Here is a 27960-nt window from a genome sequence, read left to right on the forward strand (position 1 = left end):
ATTTTCGGATAGTCCGAGCAACATAGGAATGAACAAGCTATAGGAATAACAAAAAGTGTATCATTTCTTTCATATATAGGAGTTGTCTCTTATTACAAACTTACAAAAATGCTTAGAAACCATTGGGAGTACAAAATATTTGTCTAAAACATGAAGAATGATCACAACAAATGGCTAATAAAACACTTTTTAGGGAGCAAGCAACTTTCTGGCTGTTGTTATTTAGAGTCTTCAGTCTTCACTTGGTACAGTGTTTCAATCTCTTCTGATCAAATGTGTGCCTGGAATTCAAATATGGCATGTTTCAATCGTATAGAGACTAGAAATTCGGTCTAATGTAGAAGAACAGTTAATGGAAGTGCACCACAAAATGGCATTTGAATCATTACCCAATTTACCCGATAAGACAATAGAACGTGCCAGCACGAACATCCCTCTGAACTTTGGATCGGACAACACAAGCAACTTGTGAGCTCTGGCTGACCAACTTTCATGTGACAGCCATAAAACCTTGAAGAGTTAGCAAAATGATTCTGCTAGCAATCTGACGATCAACCTGAAGCACAAGCGCCTTTTGTATTTACTATTCCTTATGGCTGCTACGTCCTGCATTGCTACTTGCTGTCTGGGCTTGAATAACATACCCCCTCTGCAGATCGTTAAGTTTCTCCACCAATTCTTGGAAAGACGGGCGACACTGTGGTTCACTGAGTTGAACGAAACAGTAAAGTTGCATACCAGGTCAGTTGAGAAGATGGGGAAAATTAAAGAGATTCAAAGCCAAAAGTTGCCAGGGCTAGCGTGGAAAATAGTGGACAATCAGGCAGTACAAATTTAAAATGCAACTCAATGTGTACTATGTGTGAAAGTTATTAGGATGTGTATTGGCTACTGAACATGTATATATGTGTTTTATGCTCTCAGTTTTTATAGGCAATCGGAAATGTTCCCAGCACATAGGCAAATGGATCTTCTCTTCACTTCTGTTTGGTCCACAGATAGCAAAGCATTCATCAGATCAGATGTTTCCATTGTCTTAATCTTCCATATACTCTCCGTCTTTAATAGTATAGGTTCTTGAAAATCAAATAATTGACAATGATATAGCTGTAGTGATGTTTCAAGAAGAACTTTAGTCGTCAATCCAGGGGAATAACCTAAAGTTCTAGCAAACTTGCAGCACGACCGAAGTATACACAATGCTTCATCGTAGAAGTTAACATGATCAAATAATAAATTAAAAATGAGACTAACTAGACAGGCTTACCCATTGGCTCAGAGATCAAAATATAAGCTTTGTCAAGTAACTCTACATCTTCAACATTTCCTTTGATTACCTAAACATCCACAGATGAAACGTTAACAAAAAAACATAAGAAGCACTACCAAGATACCATATGAATATGTCGGATAGCATTGGAGAAGGCACAGGAACAAAACAAGAGAACAATCAATAAATCAACAACACCTCAATCCCATACTAAGTGGAGTCAGCTTAAACAAGTAAAAGAACACTTGCTGTATTTCTGTCATTCAGTGATGGACTTCCAACAATCAGTTTTCTGGCATATTCGGCGATTTCAGAAGCTTCTATGGTATAAACATGCTTTGCACCAGCCTATGAGGTTTTTTGGGTGTGGAGAGGTGGGAAAAAGAAAAGATATAGAGTAGAGATATCAGCATAAATGGCTGTGCTATGGTTGATATCGTTCATTGACAAGCACAAGATGCATTGGTACAAACAGATCACCTGAGCTGCAAATAATGACAAAATGCCACTACCAGCACCAACATCAACCACTATGCGACCCTCTAGAAAAATAGCCAGTAAGATCTAGTCTTCAAGCGTTGATTAGAAAGATGAGTGTCAGAAATCATGAAATTAACAACACAAATACTGGTTTAGAGTAGGCTTAGACATCATCCATATGATAGGACCAAGAGGCCAGAATTTAGCCATTGCGGTACCACGCCATAAGCATAAACTTGATTCCAAAAATTCTATGATCAAGTTTGGAGTAACTGATAGACTTGTCTTTGACAATTTAACCTGTAAAAGGAATTTCACGCACCTTCTCCAATATGTTCTCCAATTGTTAAGTCCTCCCACAAGATTTCGTAATCCGGGCAGTCAGTATCCATGTCCACCTTATTAACATCACTACTGCTGGTGCTTCCGCAGCTACTAGTACTGCTTGTGCTGTTGACATCAAATGAAGTAGACCAGGATCCCGAAGCTTCATTGGTGGTTGTCCAGTTAGTATCAATAAACTGATTGTCTGGTTCTAATGCATTATAACTGTTAATGTAATTAAACTCATTTTCATGGTTATTGTTTAGCCAAGCCCGTACAAGTCTCGTACTCTCTGTCTCTGACACATCTCGATTGTTGCCTTTCCATGGCCATGGTAAGCTCTTCTTCGCCATCCATGCCTCTGCCTTAAAGGTGATAGCCTTACAAATCCCTTGTTTTCCCCCACTCTCATCCCCAGAATAGCTTGAGAGTTTCCCCGGAGAATGTTCCTCTTTTGCAAGAATAGAGAATAATCCAAAGGGAGAAGTGTGAACATCTTCCAAACGCGTACGCGCTCCAATGGAATTTGCATCCTCCCAGTGATCTGAGAGAGCAGCCCCAGAAAATGCACGGCTCAAGTAATGACTATCTCCACTTTCACCTTCATGATGCACGCTGCTCTCTCCTGTCCTTATTTTTGACTTAACCTTGTTGCTCACCTTTGAGGCCTGTTATGAGATTTCGTCATATGCCTACCCTAGTATACAGACAGTAAAGAGAACTAAAAGAAAACCAGGCAACTATCCAAACAAAGTGAGTACTAACCAAATTAGAAATTTTGGAGGCAATGGTAACTTGCAGGGGCTGCTGGGGATCAGGTCCAAGTTTGGAAGAAGCAAGGGTTCTGGCTCTAAATCTTGCATCAGATTCCAACTGCTTCACTTCCATCGATGCAAACCCTGTTTCTTGGAAATCCCTAGCATTACTCGATACAGAAATAACACCGACAAAAGTACCATCATCATCATAAAAAGGGCTAGTCGTAACAATGATTACGAATCTATCTCCTTGCTTATTCTTAACTGGAAACTGTCCAGTCCAACTCTCACCCCTTTTTACCGCTAGGTCTATAATGTTAGCAGCATCACCATAATCCTGAGCATCAGCTAAGAGCTCAATGGTATCTTGTCCAAGAGCTTCTTCAGCAGAATAACCATATAGCCGTTCAGCAGATCGATTCCTGTGCAACAATGGCTCAAATTACACTCCTAAATTAATAACATTGAAAAACATGACAAACACCAATCAAGGTCTAACAATGGCTTAACTTACACTCCTATGTTACATTGAACAAACGTGACAAACAGCAATCATGGTCTAACTAAAAAGCAAACTCAGCTAATTACAGACACAGACACAAACACAATCTCTCCCAGCAACTTCTTTTCTCTCCCAATCCAAATGAACAAAAGAAAAATGAAAAGGCAAAAGATACGAAGTCTACTTCAATTACTCACCAGTAATTTATACGATAGTTGACATCAAATATATGCAATGCTTGTCCCATTGACTGTAATATATTCAAATAGTGTCTATCAGTAAACTTCACTGCAGCATGGCCACCGCCATTACTGCTGTTACCCTCGCCTTTACTACTACTCTCTCTTCCCAATGGTGACAAATGGCAGAAATACGTTGGCCCTCTCTTCCAAACAGCGACAGAACCATCATCAAAACCACCACCAGCCCTACAACGAGGCGGCTGTTGTGGGGAGATAGAATGGGACCTTTGTCTCTGTGAACTGGGATCATCAGAAATCGTGAGCTTAGACATCTCCTGCTTTAATCGAGCATGCCCTGCCTCAGCTGGTGATGTTGGTCCTTGAGCTGATGCTGTTGTATTATCCATTTCAACCCAATATTCCAAGATCTATCAAACCCCACTTCAGATTCAACCAGTTTGATTTTCCTTCCTCCAATGCTCTGAGAAAAAAACAATAGGATGTATCTATGACTAATTTACTGACACCCCACTATATATCTGTGTCTATGTAGCAATATACAACTGAAAATTTTGAAGTGCATTTCTTGCTGAAATGGAGAAAATGGTCGCCTTTTAAGTTCAAGAAGCCACTTTTTTCGGCCCCTGACAGCTAGCTTTCTCATATCATTTCCGTTAAATAATGACTGTCAAAGGTTAATGACGCAACAGATCCAAGTGCTGTTGAACTCTACATTAGTGATTCATTCTATATAACCTGGGCAAATGCCATAGTTTTCCAGAATTCACGGAATGGACCCGTATAAGATTCGGTAAAGTGATGTCACGTGCCCCAAATGCAGTTTCTAGCAAAATGGCCTTTGAAAAGGTGAAAAGGTCTTAACATCAGTTCCAATTTTGATCATCTCAGGCCTCTCATGGTTCACATACATTGGAGGTCAAACCAATGACCAGAAAATTGGCCTCATCTGCAGCTATTGTACAACGAGCCTTGATATCTGAATTATTTGCATTTAGGCATCAGAATCCAGTCTAATCCTACCTCAACTTCCCTCTTCTTATGCTGACTAAACTTGCAATACATACGTTCAATCTTACTTCTATGTATCCAAAAACTCTTACTCTAGAGTGCTTCTGCATAGTTCAAACTTTTGGTTTACACTCTCGTTGTTTCATCAATTAGCAAAAAGTTGTCTTGGAAAATATTAATCATAGTTTAGAAGTGTCTTGGCAAGGTTGGAGTAGGATGGCTTACCGAGCTATTTAATGCTACACCATGAAGTAGTAGCATGCCCGACGAATGGAGAAGCACTACCTTGATTCCAATTTATTAGAACAAAGGATATATTCAAAGTAATGCGAACTATCATTTAAAAATACCATATAAATCCTTACCCATAACTACTGACCTAAAATTTCTCACAGCTTGCGCTGCTACCCATGTACACCAATTACATAAAAGGCAGTCCAAAATTTCTGCTAAAACCAGAAAATTGAATATTGACTAATTAATGTCAGATTTTTCCAGAATTTCTGGAATAGATTCAACATAGGATTCAGTAAAGTGATGTCAGTCATGCACCCCAAAATGCACATATAGCTAAATAAGCATTGGAAAGGCAAGGACTTAGCATGAGTACCAATTTTGATGATGTCATGCCTCCCTAATTTCAGCATGACTAGAAAATTAGCTTCATCTGCATTATATTTTTGGGTAACATCTGCAGGGTGCAGCTGCTATACAGCCAAAGGGTTGAATTTGTTTAGTGAAAAAAAGGGGTTGAAATTGACCTCTCTGAAATTTTTGACTTATAACGGCTCTGGCCCGACTGTTAATAGTCAGTAGGACTAGATTTACTGTTTACTTTTTCTAGCCGGTTTACATAGAATATACACAAATTACACACGATTATATAACAACAACAACAATATATCTAGTGTAATCCTACAAGTGGGGTTTGAGGAGATAGTATGTGCCCAACCCTTACTCCTATCTTGTGGAGGTAGAGAGGTTGTCTCCGAAGACCCTCGGCACAAGGAAAATGAAAAGAAGCAGTATCAAAAAGTAGTAACAACAGTGATATAATAAGATAATAATGCGAAAGAAATACCAAATAGTCATATAACTCTACGAACAAGAAAATACAAGACTAATACTAATGCAACTGGTAGTCTGGTATGGCAAAGAGATACACTTAACTACCAGCAATCTTCTATCTTAATCCTCGCCTTCCACACCTTCCTATCAAGGTTCATTCTCTCAGTAAGCTAAAGTTGCGTCATGTCCTGCCTAATCACCTCGCTCAATACTTCTTAGGCCTACCTCTACCTCTCCTTATAGAGGCATCCGCACCTCTCCTCTTCACATGCTCATACCATCTTAACCTCACTTTCGCATCTTGTCCTCCACGGCAGCCACTCCAACCTTGTCATGAATAACTTTATTCCTAATTTTATCTCTCCTTGTATGCCCACAAATCTATCTCTGCCACTTTCATCTTCTGGACATGAGAGTTCTTAACTGGCCAACACTTTACCTCATACAACAAAGTCGGTCTAACCACCACTCTATAAAACCTACATTTAAGTCTAGGCGGCACTCTCTTGTCACATAAAACGCCGGATGTGAGCCTCCATTTCATCCACCCCGCTCCAATACGATGTGTGACATCCCCGTCAATCTCCCTATTACCTTAAATTACTGAACCAAGGTGTTTGGAACTCCCTTTCTTGGGGATGACTTGAGTGTCAAGCGTCACTTCCACATCCGCTTCATGAATTTCGTCACTGAACTTGCAGTCCAAGTATTCCGTTTTGGTCTTGCTCAATTTGAAACCTTTTGACTCCAGGGTCTGTCTTCAAACCTCCAGTAACGTATTATACACAATTATATACATATACTATATATTCATTGGCTATTTTTAGTTTAAGCGCGGCTATTTAGGTTAATTATTCAACTTAACCCAAAAGATACTTTAAATTCCTAATCCTGAATGACTTTTCAGGATTGTCTTCAACATGTTTTCTGGAAAAAAGAATGTGTATATATAATTTTTTTGTAAATAAGTTTTTTTTAAAACAAATGAGTGTCTTATAGCCCTTTCCACTTGATTTATTTAACCTCTATTACTGTTTATTATATAGTTTTGACTCTATCATTTCCTATAATACGAATGTAACGTTTTTCTATCAATCTGTCTTTAAAGTTTATATTACCATAGCAAGAATTCTATTCAATGTTCCTTCCAAAATTCTTGACATGAATTAACAGTCATTCGGTTAATTACCGATAATTAACTTATATACACTTACAAGGCAAAAATATTTCGCCACTGTTAGTATAGTTAATCTGTTGTAACATGTTAATACCTTATTTTTGGGGTTACAAACTCATGCATAAGATAGACAATTACCAGTAATATAAATAGTTTTTAAATGACCTGATACTTGATATTACATAAAATTTTGCAGTCAGTGATTTTAAGTTGAATGCTAATTAATACATAATTCTATTCAAGCTTTACTTGTAAAGTCTTTTAAAACAACTTGTGCAATAAGTTTATAACAAGATTCAATCCAAAAAGAGCACCTCATAGGGAATGAACAAGCTATTAGCTGGAATAACAATGAATGCTATCATTTCTGTATTGGCGAAAACTCCTCGCTTGAAATTAATGAAAAGAGTTGTCTCTTATATAACACCAACAAAAAACTCAGGATCTAGGGAGGGTAGTGTATAGTATATATGCAGACCTTATCCCTACCTTGTAAAGATAGAGAGGTTATTTCCGATAAAGAGTTGTCTCTTATAACAATTTAAAGAAATGCTTAGCAACCACTTAGGAGTACAAATACTAGTCTACAACATGAAGAATGGCCACAACAAAAGGCAAACAAAACACTTCTATATAGAATGCTGGATAGAGAGCAGGCAACTTTCTGCCTGTTGCTATTGAGAGTTTCAGTCTTCACTTGGTGTAGAGAACATCCATAGGTGGGTGACCGTACAGAGGCTGCTTCAATCTCTTCTGATCAAAAGTGTGCCTGCTATAGTGCCATTCAAAGAGGTATATTTCAATCGTTTAGCGACTACTAAATTTCCGTTTTAGCATAGAAGAATCGTAAATGGAAGTGCAGCGCAAAATGGCATTTGAGGCTTGCTCAACTTACCCAATAAGACCAATCGAACGTGCCAGCACGAACAGCCCTCTGAACTTAGGATCTAAGAATACAAGCAGCCCATGAGCTCTGTCTGACCAACTTTTATGTGACAACCGTAAGACCTTGAAGAGTTATTAAAATGCCGATGAAACTCAAGCATAAGCGCTCTATTTGTATTTACTGTTCCTTATGGCTGCAATCTCTTGCAGTGCTACGTGCTGTCTGTGCTTGAATTACATACTCCTTCAGCAGACCGGTAAATTTCTCCATCAATTCTTGGAAAGACGGGCGAGACTGTGGTTCACTGAGTTGGACAAAACAGTAAAGTTTCATACCAGCTCAGTCAAAAAGATGAGAAAAATTAATGTGATTCGACGAAAAATGGTTGGTAGGGCTAGCGCCTACATGGTCCTAACCCCTACCCCGGAAGGGTAGAGAGGCTGTTTCCGGGTGTGTACATGCTTATACATGGATCAATCGTACATGCATTGCATAAGGGTGCATACATGCTTATCCATGTATTAAAAACCATGGTATTACTAATGTAATGGTTTGCTATGTATTAGTTATATATAGGATTATACCAAATAGGGGGTATAACTAATACATGTATTAGTTATACATAGGTTGAAAAACGCCACCAAACAACAACATACCCAGTAAAATCCCACTAATTGGATCTGGGGAGGGTAGAGTGTACGCAGACCTTACTCCTACCTGGGAAGGGTAGAGAGGTTGTTTCCGGAAGACCCTCGACTCAACAGAAGAGATAATAATATCATAAAAGAAACAAAAGAAAAGGTCTGTAACAACAAAAGAAGCCAGAAAAGTAATAACATCATCTTAAGAGACAACAAATAAGTGGTAAAAAACGCTACCAAACAAGGATTAATAATATCAAAGCTAATAGATGTATTGTTTTCCCCTAATACATCCTACCAAATGACCCCCAAGTATTTCCATGCCCAGTTGAAAGCTAGAAACAGAGTATACTGCATCTACACTGAACATGATGAGAGATTAACTGAACCTAAGCTGATTCAGCAGGAATTTGTGGGTTTTTTCCAGAAGTCACTAAGCAGCATCAGAATTACCTGGGATTGACATAAAACCTTCAATGTCCCAGACATCAATATAAACTAATATCATTGCAAGAGGCTACCCAGGTTACATATTCTCCATTAATGTCTTCTTTATTTTCTCTCAGATTGGCGAGGACGATATTGTATATGTTCCGATGTCATCTCAGCCTGGTTTGCTAAGGACGACTCATTTATAACTTCAGAATATATTTGAATGTCAATGCAGTACGCCTCAGAAGTTTTCAGCATTCCTCATAGGGCTATTTGCTTCAGCAAAACAAATTATGATGGTAGAAAGAACTAAGATGCAAACCTGTGCCAACAGCTCTCAATAATAGAAGCCCACTGCGGATGAACATCCTTTGGGATATCTAGCCGCTGATTCATGAATCCTACAGCTCCAATCACCTGCAATCAACTCCAAATAGTTGTTCTTTATATGTATTATGATGAAAAATAATCCAATTTTATCTTTTACTTATCTTATGCGTGAAGGGGGGGGGGGGTCATAGAATTCTGTCAAACCCCGTCTCTTACAGAATGGGGTGGATACACTATGGCAGCAGGGACACAGCAGGGGAATTTACAAGGTTAATACAGCATACAAATTACTGAATCAGCCAAACCAACAGATCACAAATTGGCCATGGAAGCATATCTGGAAAGTCATGATCCCTTAGCCTGCTTCACTTGGCTTTAGCAAAGGACGCTGTTTTGACCCATGAAAATCTCATCAGGAGAGGGATACGATTATGTTCAAGGTGTTTTCTTTGTGGGGAACAAGCAGAGACAGTCGGCCATCTTTTTTATACTGCAGGATAACAGACCAGTTATGGAAAATCTTTATTAATCTCAGAGGCATATCCTGGACTATGCCTAACAAGATTACTAAAGCTCTCTTGAGTTGGGATGAAGCTGGAAGTGGAGCTAGAGACAGAGATAGATGGAGGAGTGTCCCAGTATGTATTTGGTGGACAATCTGGAATGAGAGGAATGCCAGGTGTATTGAGAAGATCAAACTAAATTGTATTTTGTTTTTGGTAATCAGCATTACAGAGAAGATACTACTTCTATCGTAGGAATTCTAGTTTCTTGATAGGATTGCAGAACAGTGTATCTTTTTTTGTTTTTTTTGAATGACTGTAAATATGGTTTCAGTACAACCTATGTACTGTTTTTTTAATATACACAGCATGTTATCATCTCGAAAAGAAAAAAACGGGGGTTGGGGGGGGGGGGGGGGGGGGCTTCACCAACCTGAGCTAGATGATCGGATTTTATGGTATGTTGTGCAAGTGAGATTACAGAAAAATGACAATACCTGCATTGGGTTGAGGTTATCCCAAGGGAGTTTTCCAGTGGCGAGTTCCCATAGTATCACCCCGAAACTGTATAGATCAGACCTAAATGCACATCCAAAGAAGGATTGATATCATTAAAATATTCAGGAATCTGCCTAAAAATGCATGTATCTCATAGTTGACATACTTCTCATTTGAAGGTTCACTTCGAAGAACTTCTGGAGCCATCCATTGAGGCTGCAGGGGAATTTAGGTAGAAAATGATATAAGTCAGCAGAAGTTCAAACAACATAGGTGAATTAAAAGAGCTCTTACTACCACAGTAAGGAAGAGATTTGAGTTCAAGCTGATACCGTTCCTTTACCCGTCTTTGTTGCTAGAAACGTTTCATATTTAAGACGTGATAGACCAAAGTCCCCAACCTATTAATAGTTTCACGGTGAGATTCTCTTTTTCCACATACTAAAACCTCTTTAGTAATAGACATTAAGGAGATTGGTGAGAAAGAGAAACGATGACAGTCAGATGAACTGAAGCCAGACCTTAACAGTCCAGTTCTTGTCCACAAGAAGATTTGATGACTTCAAGTCTCGATGAACAATAGGTGGGTTATGATGATGAAGATAATTCATGCCACGAGCCTGAAAAAGGCAGCAAAAGTGAACATGAGTGTCAACCTAAAAGAATAACCCTAGTAGCTCCAAATATCTGAGATAAATATTATAATACTAACAGAAAGAATTTGATGATCAGCCACACATGAAGGAGGAAATACAAAAATGATGCTACTCATGGTAATATTTAATATAACTGGTGGTACCGGTGGAATTGTCGAGGGGCACTCAGTTTTGGCCTGATATATATATATATATATATATATATAAAGTAACTGGTCTTCCAAGTCTTATAGGAACTTACAATGTCTAAAGCCATGTGGATCCGTCGTCTCCATTCTAATTTGGATGAATACCTCTGTAGTAGCCTGAACAAACTTCCCCTGCAATAGTGGAAAAGGTGAAATGGTTTATCAGTTACACACGAAAAAATGCTGATACAGTCACAAAGAATAAAACCAAATAAATTGTCACACAGAAGGGGAAAAGAGGAACAAGTTATTCAGCATAAAGAAGGTAGACAATTTACCGTGGCAGGAACTCTGTGACAATGCAGAGGCGTTGAGGTGAAGTTACTGCACCCATGAAAAGAAGAACATTTGGATGTCGAAGACGTTTCATAAGGGACACCTACAAAAAATAAGCATAAAGCCTGTCAGAGATGCTTCTGGATTTAGCATAACCTTACTTGAATTGGAGAGGAAAAGCATTAAACTTAAGTCTCCATGCACTAGTATCAGGCAAATAACATTTTCCAATGTATACTATGAATGAGTTGTAATGTCGTAGAACTATTTTCTTTGGCCTTTAAATCTATAAAATCAGATAGCATCTGAGTTGGAAAATAAAAGGAGGAACTCCAAGTGGAAGTTGATCGAAATTAATAGAATACTATAGATAGATTCAGAACCATGGATGTCCGATTTACAATTTTGCAGACAACCAAGACTCAGCAAGAGAAGAACTGGAAGACAGATAGCTCTGAGTCTTTGTTCCTTGTTTAAGTGCATTTATTAAATAATTTACCACTTATTTATGTTTTTCTCTTGTTGAGAATTTTAATTTCAACTAGTACCTTATCATATTTGGTTAATATTTTCATGGATTCTATTGTTATAGTCTCTAATGAACTGAGAAGTGGTATTTTTGTTTTAGACAAACTTAATACTCATCATTTGCAAATTACTTTTCGCATTGATGCTGCATTAACTGGGATTGATTACAATAAGAAGTTCAAATTTTCAAGAAATCACACTGACAAAGAGCATAAAAAGCTCCATTTTAGTGATCAGTGAGTATAATCCAGCTTTGTCCTTCTCTCCAACAATTCAAAGCATATAATTTGTAGCAAAAAGTTGTTGGTACGTTTGACCTTGTTCACTGCATCTAAGACTTCATTAAAGGCTACAGCAATTTTATGGCGATTTCTAGGAAATAACTGAAAGACCAGCCATATAGCTTAAAGTTCTATGGGAAAACAAATATTTAATCAGGAAAAAAAAAGAAGCAAAAGCATTTCATGACAAATTTATGAACAAAAAGACTGACCTCCTGTTTGAAGGAATATATCACTTCATCAGAATATTCTTCCTTGGAAAATACCTTAACAGCGACATCCTGCACAGCAAAGACATCAATATGTTACAAAGAAGAACCAGCAAAGTCACACTTTCCTGGATTTTCCCTCTAGAAAAAAACAAAAAAGCTAGTAGATCCAGATTTCAATGTTGATTAGAAAGAGAGTGTGAGGAACCTCATGTAATATACAACACAAATACTGGCTTATAGAAATTTTAGACTTTGACATCATCCATATGATAGGGCCAAGAAGCCAGAATTAGCCATTGTGGTACCACGCTATAAGCATAAGCTCCCAGAGTAAATGGTAACATACAAATATATATTCGAACAAATGATATGTTTACGATGACATCTAATCAACATTGCAGTATGTTAAATAACTGACAAATAATTGCTTAGAACATAGTTTTCTCCATAAAGTTTAATAACAGAAGGGGCAAAGAACTCTTGGTAAAAAAAAATTAATAATAAGAGAAGAGGCAAAGAACATACTGATCCATACCACATCCCATGATAAACCATTCCACAAGAACCTAGAGAAACACAGATTAAAAGAAAAGTGAGAATGAAGACGTAAAGGAAAAGGCGATGGTTAAAACTATCAAATGCAGCAGCTTCGGAAAGAGATATACAAAAGGTTAAGTGCAATTGACTACAAACTTCTGATTATTGTTCAAAACAGAAGCATCTATAATGGCTGGAAAGAGAAAATGAAAGCAAAATACATCCTTGCCCGATTCCAAAGATTCTACAATCAAGTTTGGAATAACTGATAGACTTGTCTTTGACAGTTTAACCCGTAAAAGGAATTTCACGTACCTTCTCCAATATGTTCTCCAATTGTTAAGTCCTCCCACAAGATTTCATAATCAGGGCAGTCAGTATCTGTGTCGATCTTATTAACAGCACTATTGCTGGTTCTTTCGCAGCTACTAGTACTGCTTGTGCTGTTGCCATTAAATGAAGTAGACCAGGACCCCGAAGCTTCATTGGTGGTTGTCCAGTTAGTATTAATAAACTGATTGTCTGGTTTTAATGCATTATTACTGTTACTGTAATTAAACTCGTTGTCTTGGTCATTGTTTAGCCAAGGCCGTTCAGACTGTGTAGTCCTTGCCTCTGACGCTTTTCGCGCATTGGCTTTCCATGGCCACAGTAAGCTCTTCTTTGCCATCCATGCCTCTGCCTTCGAGGTGATAGTCTTATAAATACCTTGTTTTCCCTCAGTCTCATCCCCAGAGGGTTTCCCCAGGGATCGCTCCTCTTTTGCAAGATTAGAAAATAATCCAAGAGAAGAGTGAACATCTCCCCTACGCGTACTCGCTCCAGTGTAATTTGTGTCCTCCCTGCTATCTGACAAAGCAGCCTCGGAAAATGCAAGGTTAGAGTAATGACTATCTCCACTTCCACCTTCACGAAGCACGCTGCTCTCTCCTGTCTTTATTTTTGACGTAACCTTGTTGCTCATCTTTGAGGCCTGTTATGAGGTTTCGTCATGTCAGCATATGCCCATCCTTGTATACAGACAGTAAAGAGAACCAAAAGAAAGCAAAAGAAAACCAGGCAACTACCCAAAACAAAGACCGTACTAACCAAATTAGATATTTTGGAGGCACTGGCTACTTGCAGAGGCTGCTCGGAATCAAGTCCAAGTTGGGAAGAAGCAAGTTTTCTGGCTCTAAATCCTGCATCAGCATCCAACTGCTTCACTCCCATTGATTCAGGCCTTGTTTCTTGGAAAGGCCTCACATCACTTGTTACAGAAATAACACCTACGAAAGTACCATCATCGTCATAAAAAGGGGTAGTGGTAGCAATGACTAGGAATCTATCCCCTCGCTTATTCTTAACTGGAAACAGTCCAGACCAACACTCACCCCTTTTCATCACTAGATGTACAATGTTATTAGCATCAGCATAATCCTGAGCATATGCTAAGAGCTGAATGGGATCTTGTCCAAGAGCTTCTTCAGCAGAATAACCATATAGTTGTTCAGCAGTTCGATTCCTGTGCAACAATGGCTCAAATCACACTCCTATACTAATAAAATTGAGAAAATGTGACAAACACCAATCAAAGTCTAACAATGGCTCAAATTAAACTCTTATATTAATAATAACATGAACAAATGTGACAAACACCAATCATAGTCTAACTAAAAAGCAAGCTCAGATAATTACAGACACAAACTCAATCTATCCCACCCACTTATTTTCTCTCCCAATTCCGAATGAACAAAAGGAAAAATGGGAAGGCAAAAGATAGGAAGTCTATTTCAATTACTCACCAGTAAATTGTACGACGGTTGACATCAAATATATGCAATGATTGTCCCATTGACTCTAATATATTCAAATAGTGTCTATCAGTAAACTTCACAGTGGCATGTCCACCACCATTACTGCTCTCTCCCTCATCTTTACTACTACTCGCTCTTTGCAATGGTGACGAGTGCCGGAAAGATGTTGACCCCCTTTTCCAGATAGCCACAGCACCGACATCAAAGCCACCACCAGCACTAAAACGAGGAAGCTGTTGTCTCTGTGACCTTTGTCTCTGTGAACTGGGATCATCAGAAATCGTGAGCTTAGACATCTCCTGCTTTAATCGAGCATGCCCTGCCTCAGCTGGTGATGTTGGTCCTTGAGCTGATGCTGTTGTATTATCCATTTCAACCCAATATTCCAAGATCTATCAAACCCCACTTCAGATTCAACCAGTTTGATTTTCCTTCCTCCAATGCTCTGAGAAGAACCAATAGGATGTATCTATGACTAATTTTCTGACACCCAAATATATATCTGTGCCGATATAGCCATCCACAAATCAATATCTGCAAACTTGAAGTGCATTTCTTGCTGAAAATGAAGAAAAAGGTCACCCTTTGAGTTCAAGAAGCCACCTTTTCGGCCACTAACAGCCTATTCCTCAAATCATTTCCTGTAGATAGGCTGTCAAAGGTTATTGACGCAATAGATCAAAGTACTTATGTTGGTCACATACTCAGCATAATATGTCGCAACCATGAGAAGCCTTAAATGTTGAACCTACATAAGTGATTCATGCTATATAACCTGGACAAATGCCAGAGTTTTCCAGAATTCTTGGAATGGATCCACATTATAGGAATCAGTTAAGTGATGTCATGCACTTTCTATAGCAACCACATGCCTTAGAGAAGGTGAAAATGTCTTAACATTAGTTCCAATTTTGATGACCTCAGGCATCTCATGGTTGGAGGGTCAAATTAATGACTAGAAAATTGGCCTCATCTTCAGCTATTGTACAACGAGCCTAGATATCTGAATTTTAGGCACTCTAATCTCACCTCAACTTGACTCTTCTTATGCCGACTAAACTTGCAACACATACATTCAGTCTTACTTCTACTTATCCGAAAACATTTACTCTCTAGTGCTTCTCCATAGTTCAAACTTTTGGTTCACACCCTTGTTGGTTTGTCAATTAGCACAATATTGTCAGAAAATAATCGGACCTCATCTTGTATTGTATTGGCTAGCTCATCCATTGCTACGGTAAACAAATACAGGGTTCAATGCTGATCCTTGGTGTAAATCCACTGTTATGGGAAACTCCTTTGTACCTCTTATTACTGTTTTTACGTCAATGACGGCTCGTTCATACATGTCTTTTATGGCATTTATATATTTAACAAGATTTCCTTTCTTCTCCAATACCCACTAAACGAGTTAAACCAGATGAAGCGTAATAAGGAAAAATGGAGAGACTATTTTGATTAATTGATTCAACTCAAGATCTACATGCATCTGCATACGAGTAAAGAGTGCCATGAAAAATATGAAGTTTAGAAAAGCATGTGGTCCAGATAGCATCCTCACATAGGTTTGGAAATGTCTTGGTGAGATTGAGTGGGATGGCTTACCGAGCTATTTAATGCTATACTAAGAAGTGACTCGATGAGTGGAGAAGGATTTTCCTGATTTCAGTTTCTAAGAACAAAGGAGATATCCAAAGTTGTGCCAACTATCGTGGCACTAAAGAAAAAGTTCAATTTAAAATATGAAATAAACTATCTAAGCGCTTGACGCCGCTGACACAAATGGCAGTGCACAATCATCCAAAATTTCTGCTAAAACAAGAAACTTGACTAATGTCAGAGTTCTCCAGAATTTTTGGAATGGATACAATAGGTTTCAGTGAAGTGATGTCACGTACCCCCAAATGCACTTTCTAGACAATGACTAAAAATTGGCCTCATCTGCAGCTGTTATACACCCAAGGGGGTTGAATTTGACCTATCTGGATATTTCTTTTTAATAAGCTGTACATAATTTGCTGCTTGTAGACAGACGACGCGGTAAACTTTAACATTCTCTGAGTTTCTGCAATTAGCAGCGATTGTACCAGAAGACTGAATTTAAGGTTGAGGTAAGCCATTTTCCTGCACACTTTCTTGATGACTCCTGAGTCATGATATTTCCATAAATGGGGCCTTTTATAAAACTAGTAAACTACTATAAGTTATTTTTAAAGTCTGTCCACCTTAGTATAGTGGACTAAATTTTCCAATTTATCTATAGAAATGAAAGTCCGTCCAACTACTTTAAAGGAAGAATTTAGGAATAATACATTCCTCTGCATACTTATTCCAACTGTTGAAGGATGTGAGAAAAGACTGAAGAATATCACAAACACTATTTCTTTAGTGAATTCTTGAAGATAGTTAAGCAAAAAGTTGGTAGAAATATACTGGGGTAAAGAATAATACATAGCAAGTTTGATCAACTAGAGATTTATACTATGTATCAGAATACAAGATAAAAGATGTTCTCGCTCACAGATTTGGAGACAAAGCCCACAGATCCAGGTCTGTAAAACTTGCACTGAATATTGTTATCAATGGTTCCAGCAGTATCACTAATCTTAAAAGCTCCAGCTTGAATCCATCCGAAAGTAGCTTGAAGTCATTGAACAGAATCATGCTAGATTCATGTAGTCAGTCTACCAACTCGACTCCAATAAAAGGCAGCTGCTTTTTCTCTATCAGATTTCCTTGCAATAAAAGCAACCTTAACATTTTGCCTCTGAACTTAGGATCCGACAACACAAGCAGCTCGTGAGCTCTGACTGACCAACTTTTCTGTGACAGACATGAAACCTTGAAGAGTTGGTACAATGCATCTGCTAGCAATCTGACGATGAAACTCAAGCACAAGCGCACTATTTGTATTTACTGTTCCTTATGGCTGCTATCTCCTGCTACATGCTGTCTGGGCCTGAATAACATACAGCTTCTGCAGATCATTAAATTTCTCCACCAATTTTTGGGAAGACGGGCAAGACTGTGGCTCACTGGGTTTGACAAAACAATTAAGTTGCATATCAGCTAAAATCAAAAGATGAGTAAAATTAATGTGATTCAATGCAAAATGATTGCCAGGGCTAGCAGCAGAGTTACATGGTCCTAAGGGGGTTCAATTGAATCTCCTTCGTCAAAACTTTGTAGTGCGCAAATAAGGTAAAACAACTGCATAAGTGAACCATTGGAGGAGCGGTAAAGGTGGCTCAAAATTGCTTTAAGTCATAGATTTGGATTCCAGGTGTGGCATTCTTGCATTTTTTTTTTAAATCCATTTAAGAATTCCTGGATCTGCCAGAGGCCAAAGCAGATGCTTTGCCATTGCAGTGAAAATGCTGAAGTGATGGGATTGGTTTATCTAAAAATTTAGTCTGAGAATCAAATTCAAGTAATACTTATTCGTTACTTGTAAATGAAATGCACCGAACTCGAACCTCCTTTTCCTAAAATGTTCATTTTTAAACATATTAGTAAAACCTTCAATGTTCCAGACTAAACTAATATCATGCAAGAGGCTACCAGGTTATATATTGTCCTTTAATGCCTCCTTTATTTTGATTGCAAAGACGATATTGATTGTGTTCTAATGTCATCTCAGCCTGGATTGCTGAGGACGACTTCATTACAACTTCAGGACAAATTTGAATGTCAATGCAATATGCCTTAAAAAGGCAGTCCGGTGCACTAAGCTCCCGCTATGCGCGGGGTTCGGGAAGGGCCGGACCACAAGGGCCTATCGTACGCAGCCTTACCTTGCATTTATGCAACAATATGCCTTGGTAGTTCCAAATAATAATTAGAATAATTCATAATCTTAAGCATATATCTTAGACAGACAATGCATTCGTCATAAGGCTATTTGCATCAGCAGAACAAATTATGATGGCTGAAAGAACTAAGATGCAAAACCTATTCCAGCAGCTCTCGATAATAGAAGCCCACTGCGGATGAACATCCTTTGGGATATCTAGCCGCTGATTCATGAACCCTACAGCTCCAATCACCTGCAATCAACTCCAAAAAGTTGTTCTTTGTATACCACTATATGAAGTAAAATAACCCACTTCAATCTTTTACGTTTCTTTTGCGTGAAGAGCAGGGGGTTCTTCACCAACCTGAGCTAGATAACCGAATTTAATGTAATGCTGTCCAACTGAGAGGAAGCTGAAAATACCTGCACTGGGTTGAGGTTATCCCAAGGGATTTTTCCAGTGGCAAGTTCCCACAGTATCACTCCAAAACTGTATATATCAGACCTAAATGCACATCCAAAGAAGGATCGATATCAGTTAAATATTCAAGAATCTGCATAAAAACGGATATATAGCATATTTGGCATACTTCTCATCTGAATGTTCACTGCGAAGAACTTCTGGAGCCATCCATTGAGGCTGCGAGAGAATTAAGGTAGAAAGTCAGATGGTCATTTGATGTTGAACCACAGGTGAACTAAAATAGCTCATATGATACAGTAAGAAGAGAATTTCTGAGTTCAAGCTGAATACCGTTCCTTTACCCGTCTTTGTTGCTAGATATGTTTCATGCTTAAGACGTGATAGACCAAAGTCCCCAACCTATTGATATTTGCAGGGTGAGAACTTATTCAACATATTAAAACCTTTTTAGTAATAGACAAAGAGGCGGCTGGTAAGAAAGAGAAACAATGACAATCAGATGAACTGAAGTCAAACCTTAACAGTCCAGTTCTTGTCCACAAGAAGATTTGAAGACTTCAAGTCACGATGAACTATAGGTGGGTTAAGATGATGTAGATAATTCATGCCACGGGCCTGAAAAAAGCAGCAAAAAGAAACATGATAGTTAACCTAAAAGAATAATCTTGGTAGCTCCAAATATAAGTATTATAGTACTAATAGAAAGAATTTGATGATCAGCCAACACTTGAAGGACCAAGAAAAAAAGGAAAAGGATATGGGCAAATCCAGTGAAAATAATGGATGCTACTCCTGGTAATCTATACTATATTAAAAGCACGAAGCCCCTTAGCGAAATGTCGTTCGCCTTTTTTACCCTTTAAAAATTAATCTCACAATAGACAAAATAGTCATTTTGTTATTTCCTTGATATTTAATTACTTTCCTAATATTTAGAAAAAGACATTTAATTATTTTCCTAATTTTAGGACTTCAAAATCTAACTAAATTTTGTGTATGAAATCTTCCTTACTTAAACTATGGTAGTAATAAATTTGTCAAGGAAAAATAATAATACACGATAATCAAATTATTTTGTAAAATCTTCTCCTACTTTCAATTCTTTTTAGATCTAGGAGTCTGTTTTTTCCATATCTTATTTTAGCATAGAAATTGTCGATTTTTCTTTTTCTCATTTCAAAATTTCCCTCTTAAAAGACAGAAAAAAATACTTTTAAAGGCAAAAGGCAATGAAACAAGCAGGTTCTTCCATCCAAGTTTTCTGGCCAAGAGCAAGCAACATTATTCTCTTATAGCTTTCAAATGTATGAATTTTAATTCAAAGCTAAGGGAATGACACGATTTTTAAGATAAAAGCATGAATTCTCTTTGGGAATCGTTAGGTATTTTTATCTTTAAAAATAGATTTCACATTTAACAAAATTATCATTTAATTATTTTCTGATATTTAAGAATTTGAAATTAACTAAAAATTTATCGATTCCTAGTGTTTAGATTTGAAACTAAAAGTTTCGAATATTAATTTTTTTGTTTGAATTATGTAAGAACTCCTAATGTTTAACATCATAAATATTATTCTATTATAAAATAGCAAACACGTAATATTCTCACTTGAATTCAAGTTTTAGTTTAGGTTGCGATTTATTAAAAGAGTCAACTTGAACTCAAGTGAGTCAATCACTTGAATAACAAATCAAGTGAAAAACTATTAGTACTTGATTTAAAATATTGCTAGACAATTTTAAATTTACAATTTTAACTATGATGAACTTATCTCTTGAAATTTTATTTCTTTGCATAAATACAAGCTGAGGCGCTCTACATCGAAATGAATTTGTCTTTCTAATTTCTAATTATGGAGAAACAAATAAACTCTACTTGGATTAGAAAAATACATTAATTAAAAGAACTATTCTTGATCATACGAAATTTGTCCTATGTAAAGTACTACATTTATTATTTCCTTATATTTATTACTTGACCTTTTTTAATAGAATAAAAAACTATGATTTTCTAAAAAAGTACTTTGTATGTATTTATAATTTTATCCAATATAGAGTGCACTTACGGAGAGTAAAAAGTGAACGGTATTTGGTTAAAAGGATTAGTGCTTTTAAAATATGAACAAAGATGATTGATGAAGACTTCTATTATCACATTTCTTCTTTTATAGAATTAGCTAAATAAGATCAACAATTATTATCTTCAGGAACTCACACTTTCCTTTAATTAACCTTTATTTTATAATTGAAACGCAAAATTTTAATATAATATTTATGTGCATTTTTAAAACTATATACTTATTGAGATAGGATACACGCGCGTACCCAAATACTAGTATTTAATATAAGTGGGAGTGCAGAACTCATAGGAACTTACTATGTCTAAAGCCATGTGGATCCGTCGTCTCCATTCTAATTTGGATGAATTCCTCTGTAATAGCCTGAACAAACTTCCCCTGCAACAATGGAAAAGGTGAAATAGTTTATCAGTTACACACGAACAAGACCGACGCAGTCACAAGGAATAGGTGCAAAACAAATTGAACAGGTAACATGAAGAAGAAAAAAGATTTACCGTCGCAGGAACTCTGTGACAATGCAGAGGCGTTCAGGTGAAGTTACTGCACCCATGAATAGAAGAATATTTGGATGTCGAAGTAGTTTCATAAGGGACACCTTCAAAAAGAGTAGGCAAAAGGCCTGTCAGGGATGCGTCTGGATCAAGCATAATGTAACTAACCATAGTTGAATTAAAAAGGAAAAACATTAAGCTTAATTATTTCCAAGACATAGTATGGATGACTCCTTCATTATAGGACTATTTTCCTTCGGCAACTAGTCCTCTAATATAAAATCAAATAGCATTTGGGTTGGAAAATAGGAAGGAACTCCAAGAGGAAGTTGATCAAAATTAGTAGAATACAAAAGATAGATTCACAACCATGGATGTACTGATTTGGGATTCTCCAGATAAACCAAGGCATCAATACAGAAAGCTCCCAATCCTTATACCTTGATCAAGTGCATTGGGCTTTAAAAGTGACGAAGAGCATAAAGGCAGGTGGTGAAGGACTTTGATTCACTATTAGCATAACAAAATAATTTTACCACTAATATATATATATATATATATATATATATATATATATATATATATATTTTTCTCTTGTTCAGAATTTTAATTTTAACTAGTAACATAGTTGTGACAGTGAACTGGGAAAATGATATTTTGTTTTAGACACATTTAGTTCCCATCATTTGCAGATACCTCTTCGCATTGGTCATGTGCAAACTGGGATTGATTATCACTACAAAATTCAAATTTTCCAGAAATCACAGAGTCGAAGAGCAAAAAAGGCTCTACTTAGTGCTCAGTATCTTCTAGCTTGTCTTTCTCTTCAACAATCCAAAGCATAGAATTAGTGGACAATACATTGCCAGTGAGTTTAAACCTTGGTTCGCTGCATCCAAGACTTCTCTAAAGGCTACATCAATTTTATGACAACTACGAAAGGAGAGACCATCATTATGACTGCATATAGCTTAAAATTTTATGGAAAAACAATATTCACTCAGAAAAAGACAAAAGCATTTCATGATATATGAGAAAGAACGACCTCCTGTTTGAAGGAATATATCACTTCTTCAGAATATTCTTGCTTTGCAAATACTTTAACAGCAACATCCTGCACAACAACAACATCATTACGTTAGAATGGAGAACCAGCATAACAACCACCTGTGTGTTCCTTTTACAAAACATAGCTAGTAGATCTAGATTTCAAGTGTTGGTTAGAAAGAAAGTAAGAGATGCCTCATTTAAAATACTACAAAAATACATGCTTACAGCTTGATTTGATAAAAAAAATTGCTGGCTTACAGCAATTTTAAACTTTGACGCCATCCATATGATGGGACCAAGAAGCCAGAATTTAGCCCTTGTGTTTCAGGCTATAAGCATAAGCTCCCAGAATAAATGATAACTTACAAATATATATTTGAACGATATGTTATACGATGACATCTAATCAACATTGTACTATGTTTAGAAATAAATCACAAATAATTGCCAGGAAGTTTAGTGAACGGAAGAGGCAAAGAACTCCTGGAAAAAAAATAATAAAAAAAAAGGGCAAAGAACATACTGATCCATACCACAGCGCACGATAAACTTTTCCACAAGAACCTAGAAAAAAACACATAAAAGAAAAGTGAGAATGAAGAGAAAAAGAAAAAGGTGATGGTAAGAACTTCGAATATATAAGAATATCATGGCTTTAAAGCTGGTAAGGATTGCTCGTTGCAAAATAAATGTATTAGCTTAGGAAAGAGATACACAACATTTAAGTGCAATTGACTACTAACTTCTGATTATTCTGCACAACAGAAGTATCTACAGTGGCTGGAAAACAGAAAATGAAAGTAAACTACATCCTTGTCTGATACCAAAAATTCTACGATCAAGTTTGGAATAACTGATAGACTTGTTTTTGGCAATTTCACCCATAAAAGGAGTTCCGCACCTTCTCCAATCTGTTCTCTGATTGTTAAGTCCTCCCACAAGATTTCGTAATCCAGGCGACCAGTATCTACGCCCACCTTACTAAAAGCGCTACTGCTGGTGCTTCTACAGCTGCTAGCACTGCTTGTGCTGTTGACACAAAATGAAGATGAACAGGATCCAGAAGCTTCATAGGTGGTTGTCCGGTTAGTATCAATAAACTGATTGTTTGGTTTTAGTGCATTATACCTGTTACTGTGACTCAACTCATTGTCTTGGTCATTGATTAGCCAAGGCCATACAAATCGCGTAGTCTTTGCCTCTGACGCTTCTCGCTCGTTGCCTTTCCATGGCCATGACAAGATTTTCTTTGCCATCCACGCCTCTGCCTTAGAGGTGATAATAGTTGAAATTCCTTGTTTTCCCTCACTCTCATCCCCACAATCACTTGAGGCTTTCCCTGGGGAGTGCTCCTCCTTTGCAAGACTAGAGAATATCCCAACTGGAAAAGGGTGAACATCTCCCATAGGTGTGCTGCCTCCCCTTGAATTTGCATCCTCCCTGTGATCTGGGAGAGCAGCATCAGAAAATGTGTGGTCAGAATGATGACTATCTCCACTTCCACTTTCACGAAGCACGCTGCTCTCTCCTGTCTTTATTTTTGACTTAACCTTGTTGCTCACCTTTGAGGCCTATTATGAGGTTTTGACATGTCAGTTTATGCCACCACTGTATACAGAGAGTAAAGAGAACCAAAAAAAACAAAAGAAAACTAGGCAACTATCAAGACAAAGACAGTACTAACCAAATTAGATATTTTAGAGGCAATGGTAACTTGCAGAGGCTGTTGGCGATCAAGTCCAAGTTTGGAAGAAGCAAGGGTCCTGGCTCCAACTGCTCTGAATGTCGTATCAGCTTCCAACTGCTTCACTCCCATCGATGCAACCCCTGTTTCTTGAAAAAGCCTCACATCACTTGATATAGAGATAACACCGACGAAAGTACCATCATCGTCATAAAAAGGGGTATTGGTAGCAACGACTACGAATCTATCCCCTTGCTTATTCTTAGCTGGAAACTGTCTAGTCCAAATCTCACCCTTTTTCACTTGGTGAACAACGTGATCAGCATCACCATAATCCCGAGCATCTGTTAGGAGCTCAATAGGATTTCGTCCAAGAGCTTCTGCAGCAGAATAACCATATAGTTGTTCAGCAGTTCGATTCCTGTACAAAAACAGCTCAAATAACACTTCTATGTTAACAACATTGAACAAACGTGACAAGCACCAATAAGGTCTAACTAACGCCAAATAAAATGTTCCATCTATCTGTACAAAGTGTTTAGTGTTCACTGATGCAACATTTTACTAACTAACTAAAAAGCAAACTCAGATAGTTACAGACACAAGCTCAATCTCTTCCACCCACTTCTTTTCTCTCCCAAGTCCGGATGAAAAAAAAGGAAAAATGAAAAGGCAAAAGATAGGAAGTCTGTTTCAATTACTCACCAGTAAATTATAAGACAGTTGACATCAAATATATGCACTGATTGTCCCATTGACTGTAATATATTAAAGTAGTGTCTATCAGTAAACTTCACTGCAGCAGCTCTACCGTTACTGTTGTCTTCCACCCCTTTATTACTACTCTCTCTTTGTGATAGTGAAGCATGCTGGAAAGAGGTTGACCCCCTTTTCCAGACAGCCGCAGCACCACAATCAAAACCACCACCATCCATAAGACGAGGCAGCCGTTGTGGGAAGATTGAATGGGACCTTTGTCTCTGTAATCTGTGATCCTCAGAAATCATGAGCTTAGACATCTCCTGCTTCAACTGGGCATGCCCTGCCTCCAGTTCTTGGATCTTCTTTAGCAGCTCCTCAGCTGGTGATGTTGGTCCTTGAGCTGATGCTGTTGTCTTATCCATTTTAGTTCAAGATTCCAAGATTGATTAAACCCCACTTCAGACTCAGCCAGTTCGACTTTCTTCCCACAATGCTCAGAGAAGAACCAATAGGATGGATCTATGACTAATTCCACTGATACCCCACTATATATCTGTATCTATATAGCCTTTTTCTAAATAACCAACAAATCGCCAAGGGCCAGTGATGCAAGGTTTGAAACTCAATGGACAGTGGGCCTGCCCCTCTACCCTTATCCAATTAAATCCTAGGCTTTTATCCGTGACGTGCACCTAACCCACTAATCACATATTGCAATGTTACCACTAGACCAAAGCCGTGGGGGAATGTCAATATAGCCATATACAAACAAAATCTGCAAATTTGAAGTGCATTTCTTGCTGAAAATGAAGAAATGGTCGCCCTTTCAGTTCAAGAAGCCACCTTTTTCGTCTGCTAACAGCTAGCTTCCTCATATCATTTCTTTGGATAATGACTGTCAAAGGTTAATGACGCAATAGATCCAAGTACGTACATTTGCCTTGCACTGGGTGTAATATATAGCAACCATGAGGAGCCTTAAATCATGAACCTACATTAGTGATACTAAATAACCTGAACAACGTCAGCTTGCTACGTATGCCATATGGACTCCTTTATGGGTATGCAATGGCGGAGTCCATGGGCTCACAGATGGTCAGTTAAACGGCCTTTGCCGGAAAATTAACCTGTATATATTGGTCAAGTATTACTTCTCATACATATATATTAAATTTCAAACACCCGTAGCAAAATATCTGGCCACTATGGGTATGTATCCTCGCTGGATTATTCAATACGGATTTGTCTATTTTTTTTTTTTTTGGTCACTATTACTTTTTGTATGTTTTAAGAATTTAAACGAAGAACTCACATCAATATCATATCAGTTCCAATAAAAATATGTCAAGGCAAATAAAAGAACCTAGTAACATAAATGGCAGCAGCGGCAAAGACAGTTAGAATCAAGTGGTGTCATCCAACACAGCTTCGCCTAATAGTTTAATTCTGTCCGTGTATATAATTTTATTTTATTTTTGAAAAACAATGTGTATATACAGTAGGTATCATTGGGTCATTCGAAACTGCTTCACTGAAAAAATTCTCTATATAAGAAGGTAAACCTCAAAACTCTATAGTGCCACCTAAGACTTCACATTTGCAAATCCTCGCATACGGTACTGACATAAATGGCAGTCCACAATAATCCAAAACTCCTGCTAAAACAAGAAACCTGAAGCTTGACAAATGCCAGAGATTTCCAGAATTCTTGGAATGGATCCATATAAAATTTAGTAAAGTGATGTCACGTATAATGCACTTTCTAGCAAAACAGCCTTGGAAAAGGTAAAAAGGTCTTAACATGAGTTCCAAATTTGATGATCTCATGCCTCTCATGGTTCAGACTTCAGAGATAGTGGAGGGCCAAACCAATGACTAGAAAATTGGCCTCATCTGCAGCTATTGTACAACGAGCCTAGATATCTTAATTGTTTGCATTTTGGAGCCAAAATCCAGTCTAATATCACCTCAACGTCACTCTTCTTATGCCGGCTAAACTTGCAATACATACATTCAGTCTTACTTCTACTTATCGAAAAAAACTTACTATGTTGAGCGCTTATCCATAGCTCAAACTTTTGGTTTACATCCTCGCGGTTTCGTCAATTATCAGCAAATAACATATATCATGGGACCTCATCTTGTGTTGGTTAGCTCATCCATAATTAACGTAAACAAGTACGTGCTCAATGCCAATCCCTAGTGTAAACCCGTAATTATGGAGAACTCCTTTGTATCGCTTAGTATGTTCTCACGCTAGTCAAGGCTCCTGCATACATGTCTTTTATGGCATTTATATATTTAGTTATGACTTCATTTGTTCTCCAACGCTCACCAAAGGACTTAAACGAGGTGAAGTGTATTAATGACGATTATCAACAAGTGTTGACAGGAGATAATGAGATAAAAAAGAAATAGGCAATTTTGATCAATTGTTCAACTCGAACCACGAGAACAACAATTTGTTTCTACATACATCTGTGCACAACAGAAACTCAATTTAAAATACCAAAATAAATACTTATCCACAACTCCGGACCTAAAATTTCTCACCGCTTGTACTAATCCCCGCGTACGCCACTGACATAAATGGCAGTCCACAATCATCCAAAATTCCCGCTGAAACAAGAAACTTGAAGTTTGACTAATGTCAGAGTTTTCCAGAATTTTTGGAATAAATTCAATATAGGATTCAGTAAAGTGATGTCACTTACCCTCAAATGCACAAAATTGGCCTCATCTGCAGCTATTATACAACCAAAGGATTAAATCTGACCTCAGCTCGCATTTCGTAAAAAAATCAAAAAGACTAGGACACCCCCTTCTTCTTTTTTTTGAAGCAGAAATTTTTCTGTTGTACACAGACTACATGGTACTTTCACATTGTTTGAGTTTGTGCACTTATCATTTGAGGTTGAGGTAAGCCATTTTCCTGCACACTTTCTTGACTGTCTCCTGAGTTCTTTAGGGCATTTTATCAAACAACTACTAGCATTTGAAATCTGCCCGTCATTGTGTCTTTGGGACATCCCATAAAATTGGAACAATAAAGAGAAGATTAGAAATGGCCCTTCGCAAAGATGATATTATTCAAATACTTTTTAAAAATTAGTATGTCTTTGTTTGTATGTGAAAAATAAAAAATTATCCGATTACAAATAGCACAAAGTTTAGTGGGT

The 27960-nt window shown here is 37.5% G+C and overlaps 2 protein-coding genes and 1 pseudogene across 7 annotated transcripts; 1 reads left to right on the plus strand and 2 right to left on the minus strand.

Moving 5' to 3' along the window:
• Nucleotides 1–40: 40 nt before the first annotated feature.
• Nucleotides 41–17218, minus strand: LOC107766684 (uncharacterized). Of its 3 annotated transcripts, XM_075241059.1 has the most exons (18): nucleotides 17076–17218; nucleotides 14132–14262; nucleotides 13848–14026; nucleotides 13074–13731; nucleotides 12747–12787; nucleotides 12222–12290; nucleotides 11203–11303; nucleotides 10978–11056; nucleotides 10602–10700; nucleotides 10413–10481; nucleotides 10247–10296; nucleotides 10080–10161; nucleotides 9072–9166; nucleotides 2840–3254; nucleotides 2073–2742; nucleotides 1268–1337; nucleotides 390–707; nucleotides 41–281 (listed from the first exon to the last, which is right to left on the minus strand). In XM_075241059.1, exons 1-16 carry the CDS (start codon nucleotides 17216–17218, stop codon nucleotides 1318–1320), a joined length of 2901 nt encoding a protein of 966 aa, XP_075097160.1. In that variant the 3' UTR covers nucleotides 41–281; nucleotides 390–707; nucleotides 1268–1317. The 3 variants fall into 3 exon arrangements, with proteins under 3 accessions (XP_075097160.1, XP_075097158.1, XP_075097159.1); XM_075241057.1 differs by having other exon boundaries at nucleotides 13848–14262; XM_075241058.1 differs by lacking the exon at nucleotides 17076–17218 and adding an exon at nucleotides 14543–14739 and having other exon boundaries at nucleotides 13848–14262.
• Nucleotides 16935–27944, minus strand: LOC107793547 (uncharacterized). Of its 4 annotated transcripts, XM_075241060.1 has the most exons (16): nucleotides 27496–27944; nucleotides 27335–27413; nucleotides 24785–25908; nucleotides 24080–24500; nucleotides 23524–23966; nucleotides 23297–23424; nucleotides 22919–22959; nucleotides 22391–22459; nucleotides 21349–21449; nucleotides 21151–21229; nucleotides 19288–19386; nucleotides 19102–19170; nucleotides 18938–18987; nucleotides 18771–18852; nucleotides 18506–18600; nucleotides 16935–17589 (listed from the first exon to the last, which is right to left on the minus strand). In XM_075241060.1, the coding sequence occupies exons 3-16, from the start codon at nucleotides 25201–25203 to the stop codon at nucleotides 17487–17489; spliced, it is 2199 nt and encodes a 732-aa protein (XP_075097161.1). In that variant the 5' UTR covers nucleotides 25204–25908; nucleotides 27335–27413; nucleotides 27496–27944; the 3' UTR covers nucleotides 16935–17486. The 4 variants fall into 4 exon arrangements, with proteins under 4 accessions (XP_075097161.1, XP_075097164.1, XP_075097163.1 ...); XM_075241063.1 differs by lacking the exon at nucleotides 24785–25908 and having other exon boundaries at nucleotides 24080–24459; nucleotides 27335–27400; nucleotides 27496–27941; XM_075241062.1 differs by lacking the exon at nucleotides 24785–25908 and having other exon boundaries at nucleotides 24080–24459; nucleotides 27496–27941.
• LOC142175028 (U6 spliceosomal RNA) lies at nucleotides 27798–27894 on the plus strand (annotated as a pseudogene).
• Nucleotides 27945–27960: the final 16 nt, after the last annotated feature.

This window comes from Nicotiana tabacum, chromosome 20 (genome assembly GCF_000715075.1).
Source record: "Nicotiana tabacum cultivar K326 chromosome 20, ASM71507v2, whole genome shotgun sequence".
NCBI classification, from domain to species: domain Eukaryota; kingdom Viridiplantae; phylum Streptophyta; class Magnoliopsida; order Solanales; family Solanaceae; genus Nicotiana; species Nicotiana tabacum.

Coding starts and splice junctions, on each gene's coding strand:
- LOC107766684 (XM_075241057.1), bottom strand. CDS start 17,218: ATGATTCTGTTCAATGACTTCAAGCTACTTTCGGATGGATTCAAGCTG. Junction 3,255..9,071: donor ATTGAGAGCTGTTGGCACAG/GTTTGCATCTTA, acceptor ATTGTTGCACAG/GAATCGATCTGCTGAACGGC. Junction 2,743..2,839: donor CCTCCAAAATTTCTAATTTG/GTTAGTACTCAC, acceptor ATCTCATAACAG/GCCTCAAAGGTGAGCAACAA.
- LOC107793547 (XM_075241060.1), bottom strand. CDS start 25,203: ATGGATAAGACAACAGCATCAGCTCAAGGACCAACATCACCAGCTGAG. Junction 23,425..23,523: donor GAGTTGAGTCACAGTAACAG/GTATAATGCACT, acceptor TTGTGTCAACAG/CACAAGCAGTGCTAGCAGCT. Junction 22,960..23,296: donor CAGAGAACAGATTGGAGAAG/GTGCGGAACTCC, acceptor GTTTTTTTCTAG/GTTCTTGTGGAAAAGTTTAT.